Here is a 21954-nt window from a genome sequence, read left to right on the forward strand (position 1 = left end):
CTTCAGCAGAATAGACCCTGTAAGTTAGTGTTTGTAGAGTCGCTTCTCTGCATCATATTACTCACCATCAAAACAGAAGCACTATCATATATCGCCAAATCAAGTGAAATGCTTGTAAAAACAGTGTGTGTGTATGTCAGTCCCCGATATAAAAATACTTCAAGTTCACTGTCATTGTATTTGGGGAGAGTCAATACTAAGCAAGACTGTCATATACAAGGCCGTAAAAATGGATTCCACTGGGAGAAAAATAGAACAATCCTATGGACAGTTTCTCTGGATTATGGGTTTCTCTGAGATGTTACATTTTACTGCCTCTCCCTGTTAAGAGATTGCACTGAGCATCAACCTTTTACTCAAACTCAAGGGACAGTGAATCTGTTTTGTCGGGACATTGAGTCTGTTTTGTGATCAACGTTTATTGCATTGATGTCAACCACAATCCATCAGCCAGAGACAATCATAATTGCTTTACAAGACGTCTGTAGCTTTCAGGACACCCCGATGTCTCACAGGTGGAACACTCCTGCCTCACTCTCTAGACCTATGGGAGATATCACTCCTCTCCTGGACATCGCTGATGGAAAGGAGCCTTGTTTGGGGTGGATTTAAATCTGAGAAAGATGGAGGGGTCCCTCTGCATTCTTTCATACCAACCCCTCAGAGCTCTGTTCCTTTCCGCTGTGACAACAGACACTCGTCCATTTCCTCCCTGTCCACCTCCTCATCACCACCCACCCACCGCCCATTCCCCTTTGTCTCACGGAACCCTGGCCTTTCTGTTCCAAGGAGGTGTTATAGCAGCAGCAGACACACATGCCAGCTGCTCAGGGCTTGTCTCCTGCCCATCCACTCCCATTTACTGGTCACCACTTCAGACAGTGGTGCAGACTGCATGCTATCGGAGAGAATCCTGGCTAGAGAGATCCGCCTTTACCAGTTAGACCACGGCTGCCGCTTGTCAATCACTAGCTCTGCCAAGCTCCTCACTCATATGTTGGAGCCATTTAAGGGGACAGCAGCCATTGTGGCAGCCATTCTATCTGGCTCGGATGTAGAGGAGGTTAGGGTGTGGATATTCAGGGAACAAAACGTTGATAGGATAGGATCAGGCAGAGACAGCATCTCTCCAGCAAAAGTACCCCTTGAAGAGACAGGAATGTCTGCAAGTGATTCTTGTAGGATGACTTGACTGGCAGTGCCAGTGACAGAACAAGACATGCAGTAACTGACGGGAACCTGACAATATCCCTTGTCAGTGATCGTTGTGGCCCAAAGCTCATCTATGTGTGCAGTGACGGCACCCGTCTGCAGGGAGAGTTTTTCTCAGTGGGCTCAGGTTCGCCCTATGCCTATGCAGTACTGGATGGAGGGGTCCGGTTGAGCCTGAGTGAGGAGGAGGCAATCTCATTGGCCAGAGAAATTGTGTACAGGGCCACACACAGGGATGCATATTCAGGGAACTGTGTGGACCTCTTTCACATCACTGTCCAAGGATATAGCCACAGAGACAGGGAGGATTTGAGAGAGGAGTACAACAGAGAGAGGGAGAGGGTGCTGAAGATGGTGAAAGAATGAATGAAAGGAGGAGAGGGAGGGAGGAAAAAAGGAAATTTGAATAGGGAAAGATGCATGGGGAAAGGGAGAGATTAGGGCTGGGGAGAGCGTTGCCTGACAGACTGTGATACCTTTGGTTGTTGTTTGGAACATTTCCTCTCACAAGCTCTTCAAGCCAGAATGTTGAATCAAAGGTCCTTTCAACTTACTCTACCAGTTGTCTGTGCGGTGGGTAGGAATTTGAGAAAAAATATCCTCAGGAAAGTATTATTAAACCGACTTACCAAACACTGGTACTACCGTTGAGATTTCTAGCACCTGGCACATGCACAAAACAATGTAAACACCTGCATTACTTCAGTTAGTACGCATGTATTGCTTGCATGTACTTCCGTCTTAGATGCCTTAGATGATGAGCAAACAAATTGTGATAGCCACACAATGGTTTTGAAGAGACCTGTGTTTTGAAGTCGGTTTAATATTACTTTTCTGTAGATATTTAGTCTCACATTTCTACTCACAAAAGGACAAAGTCAGCGTAGAGTAAGTTCAAATGAAATTTTATTCAACATTCGTGACAGACAAGGGATGTCAATACAAATTAACCTGACTATGTTGTCCAAGGGTCAGCATAGGAAAGTCAGGGCTAGGGAGAGGGTAGGAGTAGATTAGAGAAAATAATTTGTGTCAAAAGAGGATCAAAAAGATGGATGAAGAAGACTGGCCACTTTATGGGAGAGAGAAAGTAAGATGCATGTATGTCTGAGCACTATGAATCGTAATGTAATGCGTGTGTCAAAAAAACATCATTTCTGTTATGTAATATTATGCATAAAAGTACCATGCATGCAAACATTCATTTGTAACAATTCAGTACAGGTTGAGGGTAGGCAGGGGTGTCATGCACCCATTATTTTAGAGGGGGCACGAATTACATGAGGATAGGGGGTGTCGGAGAATTTACCATTTTTCTAACAAGTGAAACAGATTTTTCATGCAATCTAGAACCATAATCATTATGCTTAATTCTATGTAATTATATATTTTTTTCTGCGTAGGTTATCTAAGCATTCAATTGTCATTTTAATTAATAATGCACATTGATTTATTTCAGAACTTATGCCATTTTGAATATTCGATGAGGGGTGTTGACGTCAACCATCTGTATTCAATGGAGAGTGAGATGCTCAATGGAGAGTGAGATTTGTTTGTGTTTCTCCTGACCAGAGGTAGCGGCGCTCCATATCACGCAAATTAGGAACAGGGCACCATGAAAGGAGTGATTTCTGTGGTAGCTTTAAGTGTGGAGGTGGAGCAATTGAAGTTGAAGATTCCTGGTGTTTGTGATGCCCGCCGTTTGGTGCGACGCAGACCCGGTGGTGAGCGTGGTGAAACAGAGGAGTCACAATCAGTCCTTTTTAGTTCTGACTCGATCTTTATCCAACAAAGTCATGTTAGGATATGTCAGTTATAACCTGTTAGAGCTTTTGTGCCGAATCCACTGCGCTGTTTCAGGTGCATCGTTTATGGTCATGTCACAGCAGTTTGTAGGAGGGACATTCCAAGATTTGGGAAGAGTGCAGGAGGGTATAGAAAAGAGGTTTGTAGTTTCGGTGGATAAAGTTGTGGGTGTCAAGTGTAGTGGTGCCCATGTTGATGGGGATCGGAAGTGTCCGGTGCGAGAGAGGCAGGTTGAGGTGGCTAGAGTCAGAGTAGTGCAGAAGGTGTCATATGCTGAGGCAGTGAAGAAAGTAGAGGAGGATAGGTCAAGGGTGAGGGATCCTGAGAGGATCCCAGTGAGTAGTCGATCTGTGCCAGCACAGAGGGATTAGCCAACGAGTGATATATGTCCTAGTAAGGTTGGCTTCTTAGCGTTCATAGTAATGGTTATCAAATCATAGAAAATATACACTGCTCAAAAAAATAAAGGGAACACTAAAATAACACATCCTAGATCTGAATGAATGAAATAATCTTATTAAATACTTTTTTCTTTACATAGTTGAATGTGCTGACAACAAAATCACACAAAAATAATCAATGGAAATCCAATTTATCAACCCATGGAGGTCTGGATTTGGAGTCACTCAAAATTAAAGTGGAAAACCACACTACAGGCTGACCCAACTTTGATGTAATGTCCTTAAAACAAGTCAAAATGAGGCTCAGTAGTGTGTGTGGCCTCCACGTGCCTGTATGACCTCCCTACAATGCCTGGGCATGCTCCTGATGAGGTGGCGGATGGTCTCCTGAGGGATCTCTTCCCAGACCTGGACTAAAGCATCCGCCAACTCCTGGACAGTCAGTGGTGCAACGTGGCGTTGGTGGATGGAGCGAGACATGATGTCCCAGATGTGCTCAATTGGATTCAGGTCTGGGGAACGGGCGGGCCAGTCCATAGCATTAATGCCTTCCTCTTGCAGGAACTGCTGACACACTCCAGCCACATGAGGTCTAGCATTGCCTTGCATTAGGAGGAACCCAGGGCCAACCGCACCAGCATATGGTCTCACAAGGGGTCTGAGGATCTCATCTCGGTACCTAATGGCAGTCAGGCTACCTCTGGCGAGCACATGGAGGGCTGTGCGGCCCCCCAAAGAAATGCCACCCCACACCATGACTGACCCACCGCCAAACCGGTCATGCTGGAGGATGTTGCAGGCAGCAGAACGTTCTCCACGGCGTCTCCAGACTCTGTCACGTCTGTCACGTGCTCAGTGTGAACCTGCTTTCATCTGTGAAGAGCACAGGGCGCCAGTGGCGAATTTGCCAATCTTGGTGTTCTCTGGCAAATGCCAAATGTCCTGCACGGTGTTGGGCTGTAAGCACAACCCCCACCTGTGGACGTCGGGTCCTCATACCACCCTCATGGAGTCTGTTTCTGACCGTTTGAGCAGACACATGCACATTTGTGGCCTGCTGGAGGTCATTTTGCAGGGCTCTGGCAGTGCTCCTCCTGCTCCTCCTTGCACAAAGACAGAGGTAGCGGTCCTGCTGCTGGGTTGTTGCCCTCCTACGGCCTCCTCCATGTCTCCTGATGTACTGGCCTATCTCCTGGTAGCGCCTCCATGCTCTGGACACTACGCTGACAGACACAGCAAACCTTCTTGCCACAGCTCGCATTGATGTGCCATCCTGAATGAGCTGCACTACCTGAGCCACTTGTGTGGGTTGTAGACTCCGTCTCATGCTACCACTAGAGTGAAAGCACCGCCAGCATTCAAAAGTGACCAAACATCAGCCAGGAAGCATAGGAACTGAGAAGTGGTCTGTGGTCCCCACCTGCAGAACCACTCCTTTTATTGGGGGTGTCTTGCTAATTGCCTATAATTTCCACCTGTTGTCTATTCAATTTGCACAACAGCATGTGAAATTTATTGTCAATCAGTGTTGCTTCCTAAGTGGACAGTTTGATTTCACAGAAGTGTGATTGACTTGGAGTTACATTGTGTTGTTTAAGTGTTCCCTATATTTTTTTGAGCAGTGTATGTTGTGGTGGCAGCTGCAGAAAATTATTTGGGAATATGAGATTTGACTTCAGAAGAGATACAGGGTGTGTTGAGTGGTGGTGTTGGTCCATCCCAGGCCGTTGGCATGGTGCAGCAGCAGAAAAGGTCAAAGTAGTGGAATGGGGTGTTGAGTGTAGGCTTAGTTGGAAGGGTGTTTTTGTATGGTTATTTGTTTTGTTTTGTTTTTCCATTTCCCCTCTTAACATGTGTAAATATTTGTATGAACATAACAAGATTCAACAACTGAGACATAAAATGAACAAGTTCCATAGACGTGACTAACATACATGTGTCCCTGAACAAAGGGGGGGGGGGTCAAAATCAAAAGTAACAGTCAGCATCTGGTGTGGCCACCAGCTGCATTAAGTACTGCAGTGCATCTCCTCCTCATGGACTGCACCAGATTTGCCAGTTCTTGCTGTGAGATGTTACCCCACTCTTCCACCAAGGCACCTGCATTTTCCCGGATATTTCTGGGGGGAATGGCCTAGCCCTCACCCTCCGATCCAACAGGTCCCAGACATGCTCAATGGGATTGAGATCCGGGCTCATCGCTGGCCATGGAAGAACACTGACATTCCTGTCTTGCAGGAAATCACGCACAGAGCCAGCAGTATGGCTGGTGGCATTGTCATGCTGGAGGGTCATGTCAGGATGAGCCTACAGGAAGGGTACCACGTGAAGGAGGAGGATGTCTTCCCTGTAACACACGGCGTTGAGATTGCCTGCAATGACAACAAGCTCAGTCCGATGATGCTGTGACACACCGCCCCAGACCATGACGGGCCCTCCACCTCCAAATAGATCCTGCTCCAGAGTACAGGCCTCGGTGTAACGCTCATTCCCTTGACGATAAACGCGAATACGACCATCACCCCTGGTGAGACAAAACCACGACTCGTCAGTGAAGAGCACTTTTTGCCAGTCCTGTCTGGTCCAGCGACGGTGGGTTTGTGCCCATAGGCAACGTTGTTGCCGGTGATGTCTGGTGAGGACCTGCCTTACAACAGGCCTACAAGGCCTCAGTCCAGCCTCTCTCAGCCTATTGCGGACAGTCTGAGCACTGATGGAGGGATTGTGCGTTACTGGTGTAGCTCGGGCAGTTGTTGTTGCCATCCTGTACCTGTCCCACAGGTACAGGATGGCAACAACAACTGACAAGACAATTGTGAACAGAGGGCACATATATACAATTAATAATTAGGGGAATTGGAATCAGGTGTGTGTAATGAGAGTTCAGTGACGCCTAGAGGCCAGTGACATAGTCCCCCGGAACTGGTGCATGGAATGAGCAGCAGTACCAGGGGATTCCGTGACAATGCATCAGACGCAAAAAGGTTGATATCGCCCTAATACAAGAAACCCACCTAAAACATTCTGATGTCTGTAGATTCCAAGAGAGATACTATACATGTGTTGCTCATTCCTCAGCCACTAACAAAACGCAAGGTGTTTTGATATTATTTGATTGAAAACTACGTGTTCAGGATGATTGTTCTGATAATGATGATGCAGGACATTAAGATGTGTTTCCCCTCAATCTACTGTCCAAACATACCTGATTCTAATTTCCTTAGTTCTATCTTGAAAAGAATAAGAACTTGTTGTGGTTGGAGATTTTAATCAGGTGTGTAATTCTGTTAGGTAGGTATCATGTTTCATCAGACTCGCAAACAGATCAGGCCTCTGGTGATCTCATCTCATTTGCTGCAGAGCTTAATATTTTAGACACCTGGCGTCTAAGGAATTTGACTGTCAAAGATTATACTTTCTTTTCTTCAAGTCATAATACATTTTCCCGGCTAGACTACATATTTGTATCTCCCTATATAAACAGGTGTATTCAGACAACTGAGCTGCTCCTCATTGTCATTTCTGACCATGGAGCTATCCTGTATAGTATCTGACTTGACAGCACCAAACAAAAAGGTGCAGAATAAGGCTTTTTTTGCACAACTTTGAGCAAAGTTGAAAGAATGTTTATTGTTTAATACAGATACAGCCACATCCCACCAGTCACTTTGGGAGGTGACAAAATGTTTGAGGGGAAACAAGGCTTAAGCAAAACAAGGCCTTTTCTGGTATCAATACAATTCAAACACCATCTGGTAAGATATAACATGACCCGGCAGAAATTAATGATACGTTTAGGCAGTTTTATTCCCAATTATATCTATCAATCATGCATTAAAACAAGGAGAATTCCATAGAGACCAAATCACCTCACTGATTATAGTTTTGTTAAAAAATTGCAAATCTCCCCTAGACTGTAACAGTTATAGGCCCTTAAGGCCCTTAATAAGGCCCTTAAGCCTTATTACAACAGAGCTCAAGTTGTTTGCAAAGGTACTTGCCATCATAGTGGAACTGCTTGTAGGAAATCTAATTAGCAATGATCAAACTGCGTTTATAAAGGGTCGTTTAGCCTCAGACAATATTAGGCGTCTCTTCCATAATATAAATGAAAACGACCCAGTCCCTGCTGCACTTTTTAGTTTGGATGTGAAAAAAAGCTTTCGATATGCTAAAATTGAACTATTTATGGTGTGTTTTGGAGGCCTTTGGTTTAGGTAAAGGCTTTATCTCCATGGTAAAAATGTTGTATTCTGCATCCCAAGCAGTTGTGCAGACGGGAAACATTCTATCAAAGACTTTCTGTTTACGACATTCCACAAAACAAGGATGTCCATTATCACCAACGCTCTTTGCACTGTCTTTGGAGACCCTTACCCAAGCAATTAGATTGGACCCACTTATTTCACCCATCAATACTAAAGGTACTAAGCATAAAGTGTCACTCTATGCCGATGACACCTTATTGTATTTCGCAGACTTCTCAATTTCCCTTCCACAGATTCTGAAATGATTTACTATTTTCAGTTCATTCTCTAGATATAAACTGGGAAAATCTATACTGGTGCCCCTTAATAGCCCTGCGAAATGTTTAACTTTGCCTGCTGCATCTCCAATGCAGTGGCATGAGGCAGACTATTTATTTGTGGATATGCATACCCACCAAATTTTCCAAAGTTTGCAGAAGGAACTCTCTTAAAATATCATTACAAGGTAGGATTGCTATAGTAAAAATTAAACGTACTCGTACTGTCTGTTAAATGCTCTACATTGGGTGTCACTCTAGTATGGAACCGCGAAATGCAGGGATTGGGGCACGACCTGAACTGGGATACCATTTGGGAATATGTATTTGTTACCTCTAAAAACCCAGCACACCAGCTTATACATTATAAGCTTATACATAGAAGTTATGCAACCCCATTTAGACGTTTTAAGATGAAGCTGATTCCTACTCCAATATGTGATAGATGCCGTATGAATGATGTCAGAACACTAATGCAGATGTTTTGGGAATGTCCTGTGGTGTCCCAGTTCTGGTCACGTTTCAGATTTCCTTACAAAAATGATGGGTGTCCCTGTGAACAAAGATCCGCCATTCATTTGTATTGCAACTGGTTCAGAAAATAATAATTTAAGTGGGGTTAACAGCAGCAAAAAAAAGGTTATCCTTAGTGCTTGGATTACCCCTACAATCTTCTCGACTCAAACATGATTACCATATTTCCAAGATATTGTTCGTATAGAGCGGTCAGTGGCCGTGATAAATAAAGCTCGGGCAAATCCAGTTGAGGCATGGGATGTATTATGCTAAAATCTATCAGATATCAACAACTCTTGACCAGGCAATGGGCCTACATGGTAGGGGAGTGGGGGGACGTTCTTTTCTGAGAATAATATAGAATATTTTTTATTGTAAACTCTACTTTCTGTAAATGTCATATTGTGCACTCAAATAATTGACTCCTGACAGTATGTGTCACGTGTGTTCCCTCTCCAGGTCACCAGGCTGCTCATTATGGCGCACACCTGTCACCATCGTTACGCGAACCTGCGCATCATCACTCACCTGGACTGCATCACCTCCTTGATTACCTGCCATATACACTGCTCAAAAAAATAAAGGGAACACTTAAACAACACAATGTAACTCCAAGTCAATCACACTTCTGTGAAATCAAACTGTCCACTTAGGAAGCAACACTGATTGACAATAAATTTCACATGCTGTTGTGCAAATTGAATAGACAACAGGTGGAAATTATAGGCAATTAGCAAGACACCCCCAATAAAGGAGTGGTTCTGCAGGTGGGGACCACAGACCACTTCTCAGTTCCTATGCTTTCTGGCTGATGTTTTAGTCACTTTTGAATGCTGGCGGTGCTTTCACTCTAGTGGTAGCATGAGACGGAGTCTACAACCCATACAAGTGGCTCAGGTAGTGCAGCTCATCCAGGATGGCACATCAATGCGAGCTGTGGCAAGAAGGTTTGCTGTGTCTGTCAGCGTAGTGTCCAGAGCATGGAGGTGCTACCAGGAGACAGGCCAGTACATCAGGAGACGTGGAGGAGGCCGTAGGATGGCAACAACCCAGCAGCAGGACCGCTACCTCCGCCTTTGTGCAAGGAGGAGCAGGAGGAGCACTGCCAGAGCCCTGCAAAATGACCTCCAGCAGGCCACAAATGTGCATGTGTCTGCTCAAACGGTCAGAAACAGACTCCATGAGGGTGATATGAGGGCCCGACGTCCACAGGTGGGGGTTGTGCTTACAGCCCAACACCGTGCAGGACATTTGGCATTTGCCAGAGAACACCAAGATTGGCAAATTCGCCACTGGCGCCCTGTGCTCTTCACAGATGAAAGCAGGTTCACACTGAGCACGTGACAGACGTGACAGAGTCTGGAGACGCCGTGGAGAACGTTCTGCTGCCTGCAACATCCTCCAGCATGACCGGTTTGGCGGTGGGTCAGTCATGGTGTGGGGTGGCATTTCTTTGGGGGGCCGCACAGCCCTCCATGTGCTCGCCAGAGGTAGCCTGACTGCCATTAGGTACCGAGATGAGATCCTCAGACCCCTTGTGAGACCATATGCTGGTGCGGTTGGCCCTGGGTTCCTCCTAATGCAAGACAATGCTAGACCTCATGTGGCTGGAGTGTGTCAGCAGTTCCTGCAAGAGGAAGGCATTGATGCTATTGACTGGCCCGTCCGTTCCCCAGACCTGAATCCAATTGAGCACATCTGGGACATCATGTCTTGCTCCATCCACCAACGCCACGTTGCATCACAGACTGTCCAGGAGTTGGCGGATGCTTTAGTCCAGGTCTGGGAGGAGATCCCTCAGGAGACCATCCGCCACCTCATCAGGAGCATGCCCAGGCATTGTAGGGAGGTCATACCGGCACGTGGAGGCCACACACACTACTGAGCCTCATTTTGACTTGTTTTAAGGACATTACATCAAAGTTGGATCAGCCTGTAGTGTGGTTTTCCACTTTCATTTTGAGTGTGACTCCAAATCCAGACCTCCATGGGTTGATAAATTGGATTTCCATTGATTATTTTTGTGTGATTTTGTTGTCAGCACATTCAACTATGTAAAGAAAAAAGTATTTAATAAGATTATTTCTTTCATTCAGATCTAGGATGTGTTGTTTAAGTGTTCCCTTTATTTTTTTGAGCAGTATATATATATATATATACTGCTCAAAAAAATATATATATGTCACTCCCTTTGGTTCCGTCCACAGGTGTCATTGTTTCAGTTTCATGTCGGTGTGCTGTTAGTGTTTCTTGTTTTGTATTATGTTCTGTTTATTTTATTAAAACACTCACTCCCTGAACTTTCTTCGCAACTCTCAGCGCACATCGTTACAGATTGTTAGTGTTGTCTTGTCGGCTAGTATTTGTAACGTGATCCTGCATTGTGTGTTGTATATTGTGAAATAAAAAATGTTGATCAAAAAAATATATATTTGACCTGATCTGTGTAATCGGACTGACTTGTTTATTACTGTATTTACACCAGGGTAGTCCATCCGTCTTCCCGGATATCTACCCACCGGTAGGTCTGCTAATTTGAAGTGTAAACCGTCAAGAGCATAGATATCCAGGAAAAGAAAACAGTTTAGTAAATCATTCTAAAACCATTCCAAAAGTACAATGAAGACTATAAAAAATGAACATGTATTGTTTCTCAAGTTTGTTGCCACAACTCTAGGTTGAGTACTCTAGGTTTTCACACATCTGAAAACAGGGAAAGCTCCGGTCCTTCCCAGCTCAAAGATGTGCTTACTGCACCCTGTGTTGCTTGGCGACTTGCCCTCAAAGTTGTAGCAGCTCAGCCATTGGTGGTGGCACTTCAGGGAGTCTTGGGTCATCTGTTCTAAGGATCACTCTCTTAAGTAGCTCCAATTGAGGGTCTTCTCAACACTGCTCTCTGAAGTTCTGTGTCACGTCCTGACCAGCAGATGGAGCTAGTGTTTTAGTTTTGGGGTCAGGACGTGGCATGTTTGTGTTGGTTAAATGTTGGGTGGATGATTGGGACTTCCAATTGAAGGCAGGTGTGTATAGTTGCCTTTGATTGGAAGTCCTATATAGGTGTGTGTGTTTTTCTTTGGGGTTGTGGGTGGTTGTTTTTGCACTGCGTTTCTAGCCTGCAGAACTGTAGCTGTTGTCACTTTGTTTGCATTGTTAAGTGGATGCTTTACTTCTTTATTTTAATTAAAGACGAGTATTCACATACCTGCTGCGCCTTGGTCCATTTCTACAGAAGACAGCCGTTACAGAACCACCCACCAAAGGACCAAGCAGCAGAAGAGGAGGAAGCCACAGGAGAAGAAAATGGAGGAATGGACCTGGCAGGACGAAAGAACATTCTGGGCGGACAAGTTAAGGGAGCTAAGGGAACCCGAGAGGCAGCCCCAAGATTTTTTTTGGGGGGGGCACACGGGTAGTTTGGCCAGGCCAGGGAGGAGCCGTAAGCCAGCTACCCGTGACTACAGGGAGGAGCGTACGAGGTGGAGGGCGTCATGTTACGCTGAGGTGCGCACCATCTCGCCTATACGGACGCACAGCCCAGTTCGCCCAGTACCAGCGCCCCGCAGGTGCCAGGGCAAGGGGAGCATCGAGCCGGAAGGGGTGATGCCAACCCTGCACTCAAGACCGCCAGTGCGCCCTTTCGGTCCGGTGTTTCCCGCTAGACACACTAGCATGGAGGTGCGTGTCTCCAGGCTGGTACGTCCAATACCTGCCCCACGCATCCGGAGTCAACAGTCGTCACCAGAGCTGCCCGCCAGTCAACAGTCGTCACCAGAGCTGCCCGCCAGTCAACAGTCGTCACCAGAGCTGCCCGCCAGTCAACAGTCGTCACCAGAGCTGCCCGCCAGTCAACAGTCGTCACCAGAGCTGCCCGCCAGTCAACAGTCGTCACCAGAGCTGCCCGCCAGTCAACAGTCGTCGCCAGAGCTGCCCGCCAGTCAACAGTCGTCGCCAGAGCTGCCCGCCAGTCAACAGTCGTCACCAGAGCTGCCCGCCAGTCAACAGTCGTCACCAGAGCTGCCCGCCAGTCAACAGTCGTCACCAGAGCTGCCCGCCAGTCAACAGTCGTCGCCAGAGCTGCCCGCCAGTCAACAGTCGTCACCAGAGCTGCCCGCCAGTCAACAGTCGTCACCAGAGCTGCCCGCCAGTCAACAGTCGTCGCCAGAGCTGCCCGCCAGTCAACAGTCGTCACCAGAGCTGCCCGCCAGTCAACAGTCGTCGTCAGAGCTGCCCGCCAGTCGTCAGAGCTGCCCGCCAGTCAACAGTCGTCAGAGCTGCCCGCCAGTCAACAGTCGCCAGAGAGGTCAGACTGCGCTGAACTGCCGGAGAGGCCAGACTGCGCTGAACTGCCGGAGAGGTCAGACTGCGCTGAACTGCCGGAGAGGTCAGACTGCGCTGAACTGCCGGAGAGGTCAGACTGCGCTGAACTGCCGGAGAGGCCAGACTGCGCTGAACTGCCGGAGTGGCCAGACTGCCCTGACCTGCCGGAGTGGCCAGACTGCCCTGACCTGCCGGAGTGGCCAGACTGCCCTGACCTGCCGGAGTGGCCAGACTGCCCTGACCTGCCGGAGTGGCCAGACTGCCCTGACCTGCCGGAGTGGCCAGACTGCCCTGACCTGCCGGAGTGGCCAGACTGCCCTGACCTGCCGGAGTGGCCAGACTGCCCTGACCGTCCCGAGTGGCCAGACTGCCCTGACCGTCCCGAGTGGCCAGACTGTCCCCCGGCCCAGCCCGAGGGGCCCTCCTGTCCCCCGGCCCAGCCCGAGGGGCCCTCCTGTCCCCCGGCCCAGCCCGAGGGGCCCTCCTGTCCCCCGGCCCAGCCCGAGGGGCCCTCCTGTCCCCCGGCCCAGCCCGAGGGGCCCTCCTGTCCCCCGGCCCAGCCCGAGGGGCCCTCCTGTCCCCCGGTCCAGCCCGAGGGGCCCTCCTGTCCCCCGGCCCAGCACGAGTGGTCCGTCTGCCAGGGTCAGCCCAAGTGGCCCATCTGCCCGGCGCAGCTAGCAGCGCCACCTGAGCCACCTCCAGGATAGGTGGGTTGGGGAGGGAGGGTGTAGCACAGTGCCGTCGGTGACGGCAGCCGCCCTCCCTTCCCTCCCTTATTGTTTTAGGGTTATTGTTTATGGGTTTTGTGTTGTTTTTTTTTGTTGGTAGGTGCATTCCAGGGTCTGCACCTTGAGGGGGGGGGGGGGGGGGGGGGGTACTGTCACGTCCTGACCAGCAGATGGAGCTAGTGTTTTAGTTTTGGGGTCAGGACGTGGCATGTTTGTGTTGGTTAAATGTTGGATGGATGATTGGGACTTCCAATTGAAGGCAGGTGTGTATAGTTGCCTTTGATTGGAAGTCCTATATAGGTGTGTGTGTTTTTCTTTGGGGTTGTGGGTGGTTGTTTTTGCACTGCGTTTCTAGCCTGCAGAACTGTAGCTGTTGTCACTTTGTTTGCATTGTTAAGTGGATGCTTTACTTCTTTATTTTAATTAAAGATGAGTATTCACATACCTGCTGCGCCTTGGTCCATTTCTACAGAAGACAGCCGTTACATTCTGGGATGTCTGTGTAGTCCTTTGCAGTTTTCTATGCGTAGACGTAGACACCTTCGAGACTTACTGTCGAGTCTCCTTTAGCTGAAAGAGAGAATAATATTTGGTGAGTATTTTGTCTGTAGAATTAACTATCACACCTGATTAAAGTAAGTACATTCTAAACTGAAGACCAAGATTAGTTGATTATTGGAGCCATGTGTTGGCTGGGGCTTGAAAACAATCAAAACAAGTAATCCTACATATTTACAACTAAATAGCAACATTTCAGTTTATATCTAGTCATATACACTACCGGTCAAAAGTTTTAAAACAACTACTGATTCAAGGGTTTTTCTTAATTTGGACTATTTTCTACATTGTAGAATAATGAGGACCACCACAGGAATGTCCTCTCATGAGGACCGCCACAGGAATGGAAGACCTAGAGTTACCTCTGCTGCAGAGGATAAGTTCATTAGAGTTACCAGCCTCATAAATTGAAGCCCAAATAAATGCTTCACAGAATTCAAGTAACAGACACATCTCAACATCAACTGTTCAGAGGAGACTGTGTGAATCAGGCCTTCATGGTCGAATTGCTGTAAAGAAACCACTACTAAAGGACACTAATAAGAAGAAGAGACTTGCTTGGGCCAAGAAAAACGAGCAATGGACATTAGACTAGTGGAAATTTGTCATTTGGTCTGGAGTCCAAACTGGAGATTTTTGGTTCCAACCGCTGTGTCTTTGTGAGACACAATGTGGGTGAACAGATGATCTCCGCATGTGTATTTCCCACCATAAAGCATGGAGGAGAAGGTGTTATGGTGTGGGGGTGCTTTGCTGGTGACACTGTCTGTGATTTATTTAGAATTCAAGGCACACTTAACCAGCATGGCTACCAAAGCATTCTGCAGCGAAACGCCATCCCATCTGGTTTGTTTTTCAACAGGACAATGACCCAACACACCTCCAGGCTGTGTAAGGGCTATTTTACCAAGAAGGAGAGTGATGGAGTGGTGCATCAGATGACCTGGCCTCCACAATCCCCCGACTTCAAACAAATTGAGATGGTTTGGGATGAGTCAGACCGTAGAGTGAAGGAAAAGCAGCCAACAAGTGCTCAGCACATGGGGGAACTCCTTCAAGACTGTTGGAAAAGCATTCCTCATGAAGCTGTTTGAGAGTGTGAGTGTGCAAAGCTGTCATCAAGTCAAATGGTGGCTATGGTGGTTCCTAAACTCAGCAAAAAACAAACGTCCCTTTTTCAGGACCCTGTCTTTCAAAGATAATTTGTAAAAAATCCAAATAACTTCACAGATCTTCATTGTAAAGGGTTTAAACACTGTTTCCCATGCTTGTTCAATGAACCATAAACAATTAATGAACATGCCCCTGTGGAACGGTTGTTAAGACACTAACAGCTTACAGACGGTAGGCAATTAAGGTCAGTTATGAAAACTTAGGACACTAAAGAGGCCTTTCTACTGACTCTGAAAAACACCAAAGAAAGATGCCCAGGGTCCTTGCTCATCTGTGTGAACGTGCCTTAGGCATGCTGCAAGGAGGCATGAGGACTGCAGATGTGGCCAGGGCAATAAATTGCAATGTCCGTACTGTGAGACGCCTAAGACAGCGCTACAGGGAGACAGGACGGATAGCTGATCGTCCTCGCATTGGCAGACCACGTGTAACAACACCTGCACAGGATCGGTACATCTGAACATCACACCTGCGGGACAGGTACAGGATGGCAACAACAACTGCCTGAGTTACACCAGGAATGCACAATTCCTCCATCAGTGCTTAGACTGATAGGCCTGTTGTAAGGCAGGTCCTCACCAGACATCACCGGCAACAACGTAGCATATGGACACAAACCCACCATCGCTGGACCAGACAGGACAGGCAAAATCACGGTTTTGTCTCACCAGGGGTGATGGTCGGATTCACGTTTATCGTCGAGGGAATGAGCGTTACACCGAGGCCTGTACTCTGGTGTGGGATTGATTTGGTGGTGGAGGGTCCGTCATGGTCTGGGGCGGTGTGTCACAGCATCATCGGACTGAGCTTGTTGTCATTACAGGCAATCTCAACGCTGTGTGTTACAAGGAAGACATCCTTCTCCCTCATGTGGTACCCTTCCTGTAGGCTCATCCTGACATGACCCTCTAGCATGACAATGCCACCAGTCATACTGCTCATTCTTTGCGTGATTTCCTGCAAGACAGGAATGTCGAATGTCAGTGTTCTGCCATGGCCAGCAAAGAGCCCGGATCTCAATCCCATTGAGCACGTCTGGGACCTGTTGGATCGGAGGGTGAGGGCTAGGGCCATTCCCCCCAGAAATGTCCGGGAACTTGCAGGTGCCTTGGTGGAAGAGTGGGGTAACATTTCACAGCAAGAACTGGCAAACCTGGTGCAGTCCATGAGGAGGAGATGCACTGCAGTACTTAATGCAGCTGGAGGCCACACCAGATACTGACTGTTACCTTTGATTTTGATCCCTCCCCCCCCCCCCCCCCCCCCCCTTTGTTCAGGGATACATTATTCAATATCTGTTAGTCACATGTCTGTGGAACTCGTTCAGTTTATGTCTCAGTTGTTGAATCTTGTTATGTTAATACAAATATTTACACATGCTAAGTTTGCTGAAAATAAACGCAGTTGACAGTGAGAGGACGTTTCTTTTTTTGCTGAGTTTATATGATTCCATATGTGTTAATTCATAGTTTTGATGTCTTCACTATTATTCTACAATGTAGAAAATAGTGAAAATAAATAAAAACCCTTGAATGAGTAGATGTTCTGAAACTTTTGATCAATACTATACACTGTCTAGCTTGTGTGCATTCGGAAAGTATTCAGACCCCTTCACTTTTTCCACATTTTATGTTACAGCCTTATTCTGAAATTGATTACATTTAAAAATGTTTTCTAATGAATTTACACACAACACCCCATAATTACAAAGCAAAAACAGGTTTTTAGAAATGTTTGCACATTTATTTAAAAAAACGGATACCTTATTTACGTAAGTATTCGACTCTTTGCTATGAGACTCGGAATTGAGCTCAGGTGTATCCTGTTTCCATTGATCATCCTTGATGTTTCTACAACTTGATTGGAGTCCACCTGTGGTAAATTCAATTGATTGGACATGATTTGGAAAGGCACACATCTGTCTATATAAGGTCCCACAGTTGAATGTGCATGTAGAAGGAACTGTCCATAAGGAATTTACCCTAAGCACACAGCCAAGACAACGCAGGAGTAGCTTCGGGATAAGTCTCTGAATGTCCTTGGGTGCAGTGGCGGTTCTAGACCATTTCAACTGGGGGGCCAAGCTGGGGCCAGTTGTACTGTTTGAGGGGCCAGTTACATTAGACGTTATTGTTGTCATATCGTTTTCTTCACTGCATTGCAGGCATTAGCAGGCAAAAGACCATGTTCATAATCATCATCGTTGCCACTGTCTAATAACGGATGTAAAAAAAGAACGATAGCAAAAATGTGTTATGTAAAAATTATTTCATACTCCACATTTAGGGGGGCCACAAGGGGTCCAAAATTGTTGTCACAGGGGTACTGGCCCCCCCAGAACTCATATGGCAGGCAAAAACCTGAGAAAAATCCAAGCAGGAAGTGAAAAGTCTGAGAATTGTAGTTCTTCTTTTGATTCTCTATCAAAGCTCCAGTGTCTGTGGGGTGACGTTGCACTTCCTAAGGCTTCCATTGGCTGTCTAAAGCCTTCAGAAAGTGGTTTGAGCATTTTCCTGTCACTGGGCAGAGTATAGGAGCTCAGTTACTGAGTGGTCTGCCTGGCAACAAAGAGATTGGATATGCTCGGTCCCGCGAGCATGCCCCTCCTTCTTTTTCTTCTTGAATGAATATGCTATTGTCCGGTTGGAATATTATTGCAATTTTACGTAAAAAATACCATAAAGATTGATTTTAAACAGCGTTTGACATGCTTCTAAGTACGGTAATGGAACATTTTGACTTTTCGTCTCTCATTCCGCGCTCACGCGTTATGCCTTTGGATAAGTGATCTGTACGCACGAACAAAACGGAGGTATTTGGACATAAATATGGATTATTTGGAACAAAAACAACATTTCTTGTGGAAGTAGCAGCCCTGGGAGTGCATTCTGACGAAGATCAGCAAAGGTAATACAATATTTCTAATACTAATTCTGAGTTTAGGTTGCCCCGAATTTGGCGGGTGTCTGAATAGCTCGCCGTGATGGCTGAGCTATGTACTCAGAATATTGAAAAATGTGCTTTCTCCGTAAAGCTATTTTAAAATCTGACACAGCGGTTGCATAAAAGAGTAGTCTATCTATATTTCTTAAAATAATTGTTATGTATTTTGGCAACGTTTATGATGAGTATTTTTGTAAATTGATGTGCACATTCACCGGACGTTTTGGTGGGAATACATTTTCTGAATATCACGCGCCAATGTAAAATGCTGTTTTTGGATATAAATATGAACTTTATCGAACAAAACATACATGTATTGTGTAACATAATGTCCTAGGAGTGTCATCTGATGAAGATCATCAAAGGTTAGTGCTTCATTTCGCTGTGTTTTGGGTTTTATTGACACATGTTCTTGCTTGGAAAATGGCTGTGTGATTATTTTTGTCTATGTACTCTCCTAACATAACCTAATGTTTTGCTTCCGCTGTAAAGCCTTTTTGAAATCGGACAATGTGGTTAGATTAACGAGAAGTGTAGCTTTAAAATGGTGTAAAATAGTCGTATGTTTGAGAAAGTTGAATTATGACATTTTGTTGTTTTTGAATTTTCCGCCCTGATATTTCACTGGCTGTGTCTAGCCCATAGGTGGGACACCACCTTGAAATGCCTCGTTTTTCACGTTTAAGCCTGATGCTACCCTGTACCTTACAAAGTGCCTGATCCATTTCGGCCAGTTTTGAATGTCCATACAATCAAAATTCTCTGGGGGACTAATGCGAAATCCGTCATCACTAGCCACTGGCCTGTCCGTGTTTGCGCCAGAGCCCGTTGAACTTGGAGTCGCAAACCCTGAAATCCCACCAGCTTCTTCCTCTTGCAACATGTTGCTTATCAGTAATTTAGTCCTTGCTCGTTAGCTAGCAAAATAATGATATGCGCTGTTTTATCTCCAACAATGTGCCCTCCCTGCTTTGAAACAGCTTGAATGTATGATGTACTTGGTACGTCCTTCACGTTTATGTGAATTTTAAAACCACTTCTGATACCATGTAGTATTATCTAAAAATAAGGACGCACGACAACGAGGTTCTAGCTCCAGCCTGTTTACTAACCTAACCCTCGCATGTCATACATAGGCATGGATACCCCCAAGGGACATCCTACTACACTCCCCATCCCTAATTGCTGTCCCAATATATTATCAATATCTCACAAACTCAAATCTCTCTCTCCTCTCTTTCTCTCTGCGTGTGTCTGTCTGTAGGAGATATTGGGTAAGTGCAGTAAAGAGCAGGCGTTTAAGACCATTCTGTTCTCTGGGTAACACTAAGACAACTGATTTTGTAATGTAAATATCACTGTAAATCTTCATGAACATGACGCACACACTGAAAAACTCTTGGTTCCATGGTAACTGGTACCTTACTTGAGAATGTATATATTTTTTAACTTTTTCTTTTACTTGACAACATTCAGAAAGAAAATATGTGCTCGTTACATTTCGAATGCTCAGGCAGGACAGTAAAACGTTCAAATTCATACACTTATTAAGAGAACTAATCGCTACTGCCTCTGATCTGGTTTGTAAAATATTGTTAGACTGTGCCCCTGGCTTTCCATAAATAAAGAAAATCAAGAACATCTGTATAATATAAGGAATTTGATATATAGCCTTTGCTTTCACTTTTGATACTTAAGTACATTTAAAACCAGATACCTTTTAGACTTTTACTCAAGTAATATTTTACTGGATGACTTTCACTGTTACTTGAGTCATTTTCTATTAAGTATCTTTACTTTTACTCAAGTAGTATTTTAATGGGTCACTCCCTTTTTTCTTGAGTCATTTTCTATTAAGTATCTTTACTTTTACTCAAGTATGAAAATTGGGTACTTTTTCCACCACTTGTCAAGTATTTTCTCCACCAAGATCTCAAAATGACATGGAAAATATCAATTGTAAAATAATAAGGACACAACATGTGATGTTTTTAAGAAATGATATAAAGCATTTTATTTCAAAACAGTCACACTGTTCGTTCAAATTCATCAGAACCAATGGTCCTCAAACGAACCCGTGTCCCCCAAAACTGTCCCGTGCTTGCTGTGGGGGAACATTGGTGTTCACTTCACTGCCTAAAGCCCCATGGTTACAGCGTGTCTGTTCAACCATGATCAGAGCACTAGTCCACTCACGCAAGGGTGCCTCCTTCCCTCCCGTGGTAGGAAGAGCACATCTCCCACAGTCAGAACAGTAGGCTGGTGGGCTGCAGCCTCAGTGTGATGTGAGCACTTGCCCAGTCACTCAAGGGTGCCTCCAATCCTCCCGTGGTAGACAGTGCACACATCACACAGTCAGCTGGTACTGTAGATAGTAAGCTCAAGCCTCAGTCCTCCACACATTCATAGCTACTGATTTGTGTTCTCTTTCAAGCCAAATTAACCCTCATATTAACCCTTAAAATCTATAAATCATATTTTCCCATCAAAGCTCACATCTTCCCACTCCCTCAATCAATCCTCCTCCCTTCCATTTTAAAATGTCAGTCTGTAGTAGGCCCTCGCCCTCCCCTGGCCTCTATACCCTAGGTCCCTCACTGAGTGCTGTACACGCCGCTGAGCAGGCGGCTCTTCTTCTCCTCCTTCTGGCTCTCGTTCTTCAGGTCAGCAAACACCTGGGAGAAGAAGTTAGGGTCTGTGTTCATCTGGAGCATCTTCACACTCATCAGCTTGGTGATGGTCATGCAGCGGATCCAGAAGGTCTGCTTGCAGGTGTCCAACAGGAAGGGTTTCAGGGGGTAGGCGATCTCGTTGCCCATGTAGGAGCAGGTCGTGTAGAGGCAGGTGAGCAGCACGGCATGCAGCTCGTGCAAGGTGGCCACCTCGGAGGAAACCGCCTCGCGGCACAGCATGTAGAGGAAGACCACAGCGGCCGGATTGATGCAGCTCTGGTTCTGATAGTAGTTGTCCAGCAGATAACGGTCCACCACCCGCAGCCACAGCACCGGGTCCATGGAAGACATGTCCTGGAGCCGGTGGCAGCGCCGGCACAGGAACTCACCCAGGCAGCGCAGCAGCTCACCAGTTGTAGCGTGGACCATCACCAACCTCCTGGGCGTGTCGAGGTCTTGGACGGTCACCATCTGGGGCATGTCGGGGGCCGTGTTTGAGTTGGATATGGGGGCCTTCTCGACCGACGAGGCGGCGTTCTTGGAGATGGCTGGAGTGCTCTGGTCCTGGGTTGACAGCTTGTCACAGGACTGAGACTTCTCCAGGGTGAGGGAGGACAGGTTGGAGAAGGACTGAGACTTATCCAGGTTCTCATTACTCAGATGGACAATGTTGTTTTGGTTGGTGTTCTCATGGGCCTGCTCCTTCTTGGAGCTCTTCTTCTTCACAATCCACCACCATGGCGAGTAGCGCTTCAGAGTCTTGTCTTTTGCGTTCTTACCGGTCTGGACTTCCATCAAGTGGCCCACAGTGTCCGGCCCATCTTTGAAGAGGACTGCCTTCTTGCGGACCGAGATAGAAATTGTGGATCCCATAGTCAATAGTGCCTGTGGAAAACAAAATGCTTCAATATTGGCAAAATGAAGTGCATGGCATCAGTTCAGTAGGCCTAGCTAGCTCAGCTCTGGCTGTCTCCGAAATGGCAACCTATTCCCTATAAAGTGCACTGCTTTTGACCATGGCCCAAAGGGGTCTGGTCAAAAGCAGTGCTTTATATAGGAAACAGGATTCCATTTGGGACAGATTCTAAATCACAGTATTAAGC

At 46.3% G+C, this 21954-nt stretch overlaps 2 protein-coding genes across 2 annotated transcripts; one reads left to right on the forward strand and one right to left on the reverse strand.

Annotated features, from left to right (window-relative positions):
• Positions 1–580: 580 nt before the first annotated feature.
• Positions 581–1578, forward strand: psmb11a (proteasome 20S subunit beta 11a). Its single transcript, XM_045716033.1, is given in 4 exon segments — positions 581–751; positions 753–846; positions 849–1063; positions 1183–1578. Coding segments are annotated over 4 exon segments (876 nt in total).
• A 19168-nt stretch (positions 1579–20746) lies between these two features.
• Positions 20747–21730, reverse strand: LOC106600451 (cyclin-dependent kinase 5 activator 1). Its single transcript, XM_014191813.3, has one exon. It carries the CDS (start codon positions 21722–21724, stop codon positions 20774–20776), a length of 951 nt encoding a protein of 316 aa, XP_014047288.2. The 5' UTR covers positions 21725–21730; the 3' UTR covers positions 20747–20773.
• Between the last annotated feature and the right edge of the window lie 224 nt (positions 21731–21954).

The sequence above is a fragment of the Salmo salar genome, chromosome 03 (genome assembly GCF_965601325.2).
Source record: "Salmo salar chromosome 03, fSalSal1, whole genome shotgun sequence".
Classification (NCBI taxonomy): domain Eukaryota; kingdom Metazoa; phylum Chordata; class Actinopteri; order Salmoniformes; family Salmonidae; genus Salmo; species Salmo salar.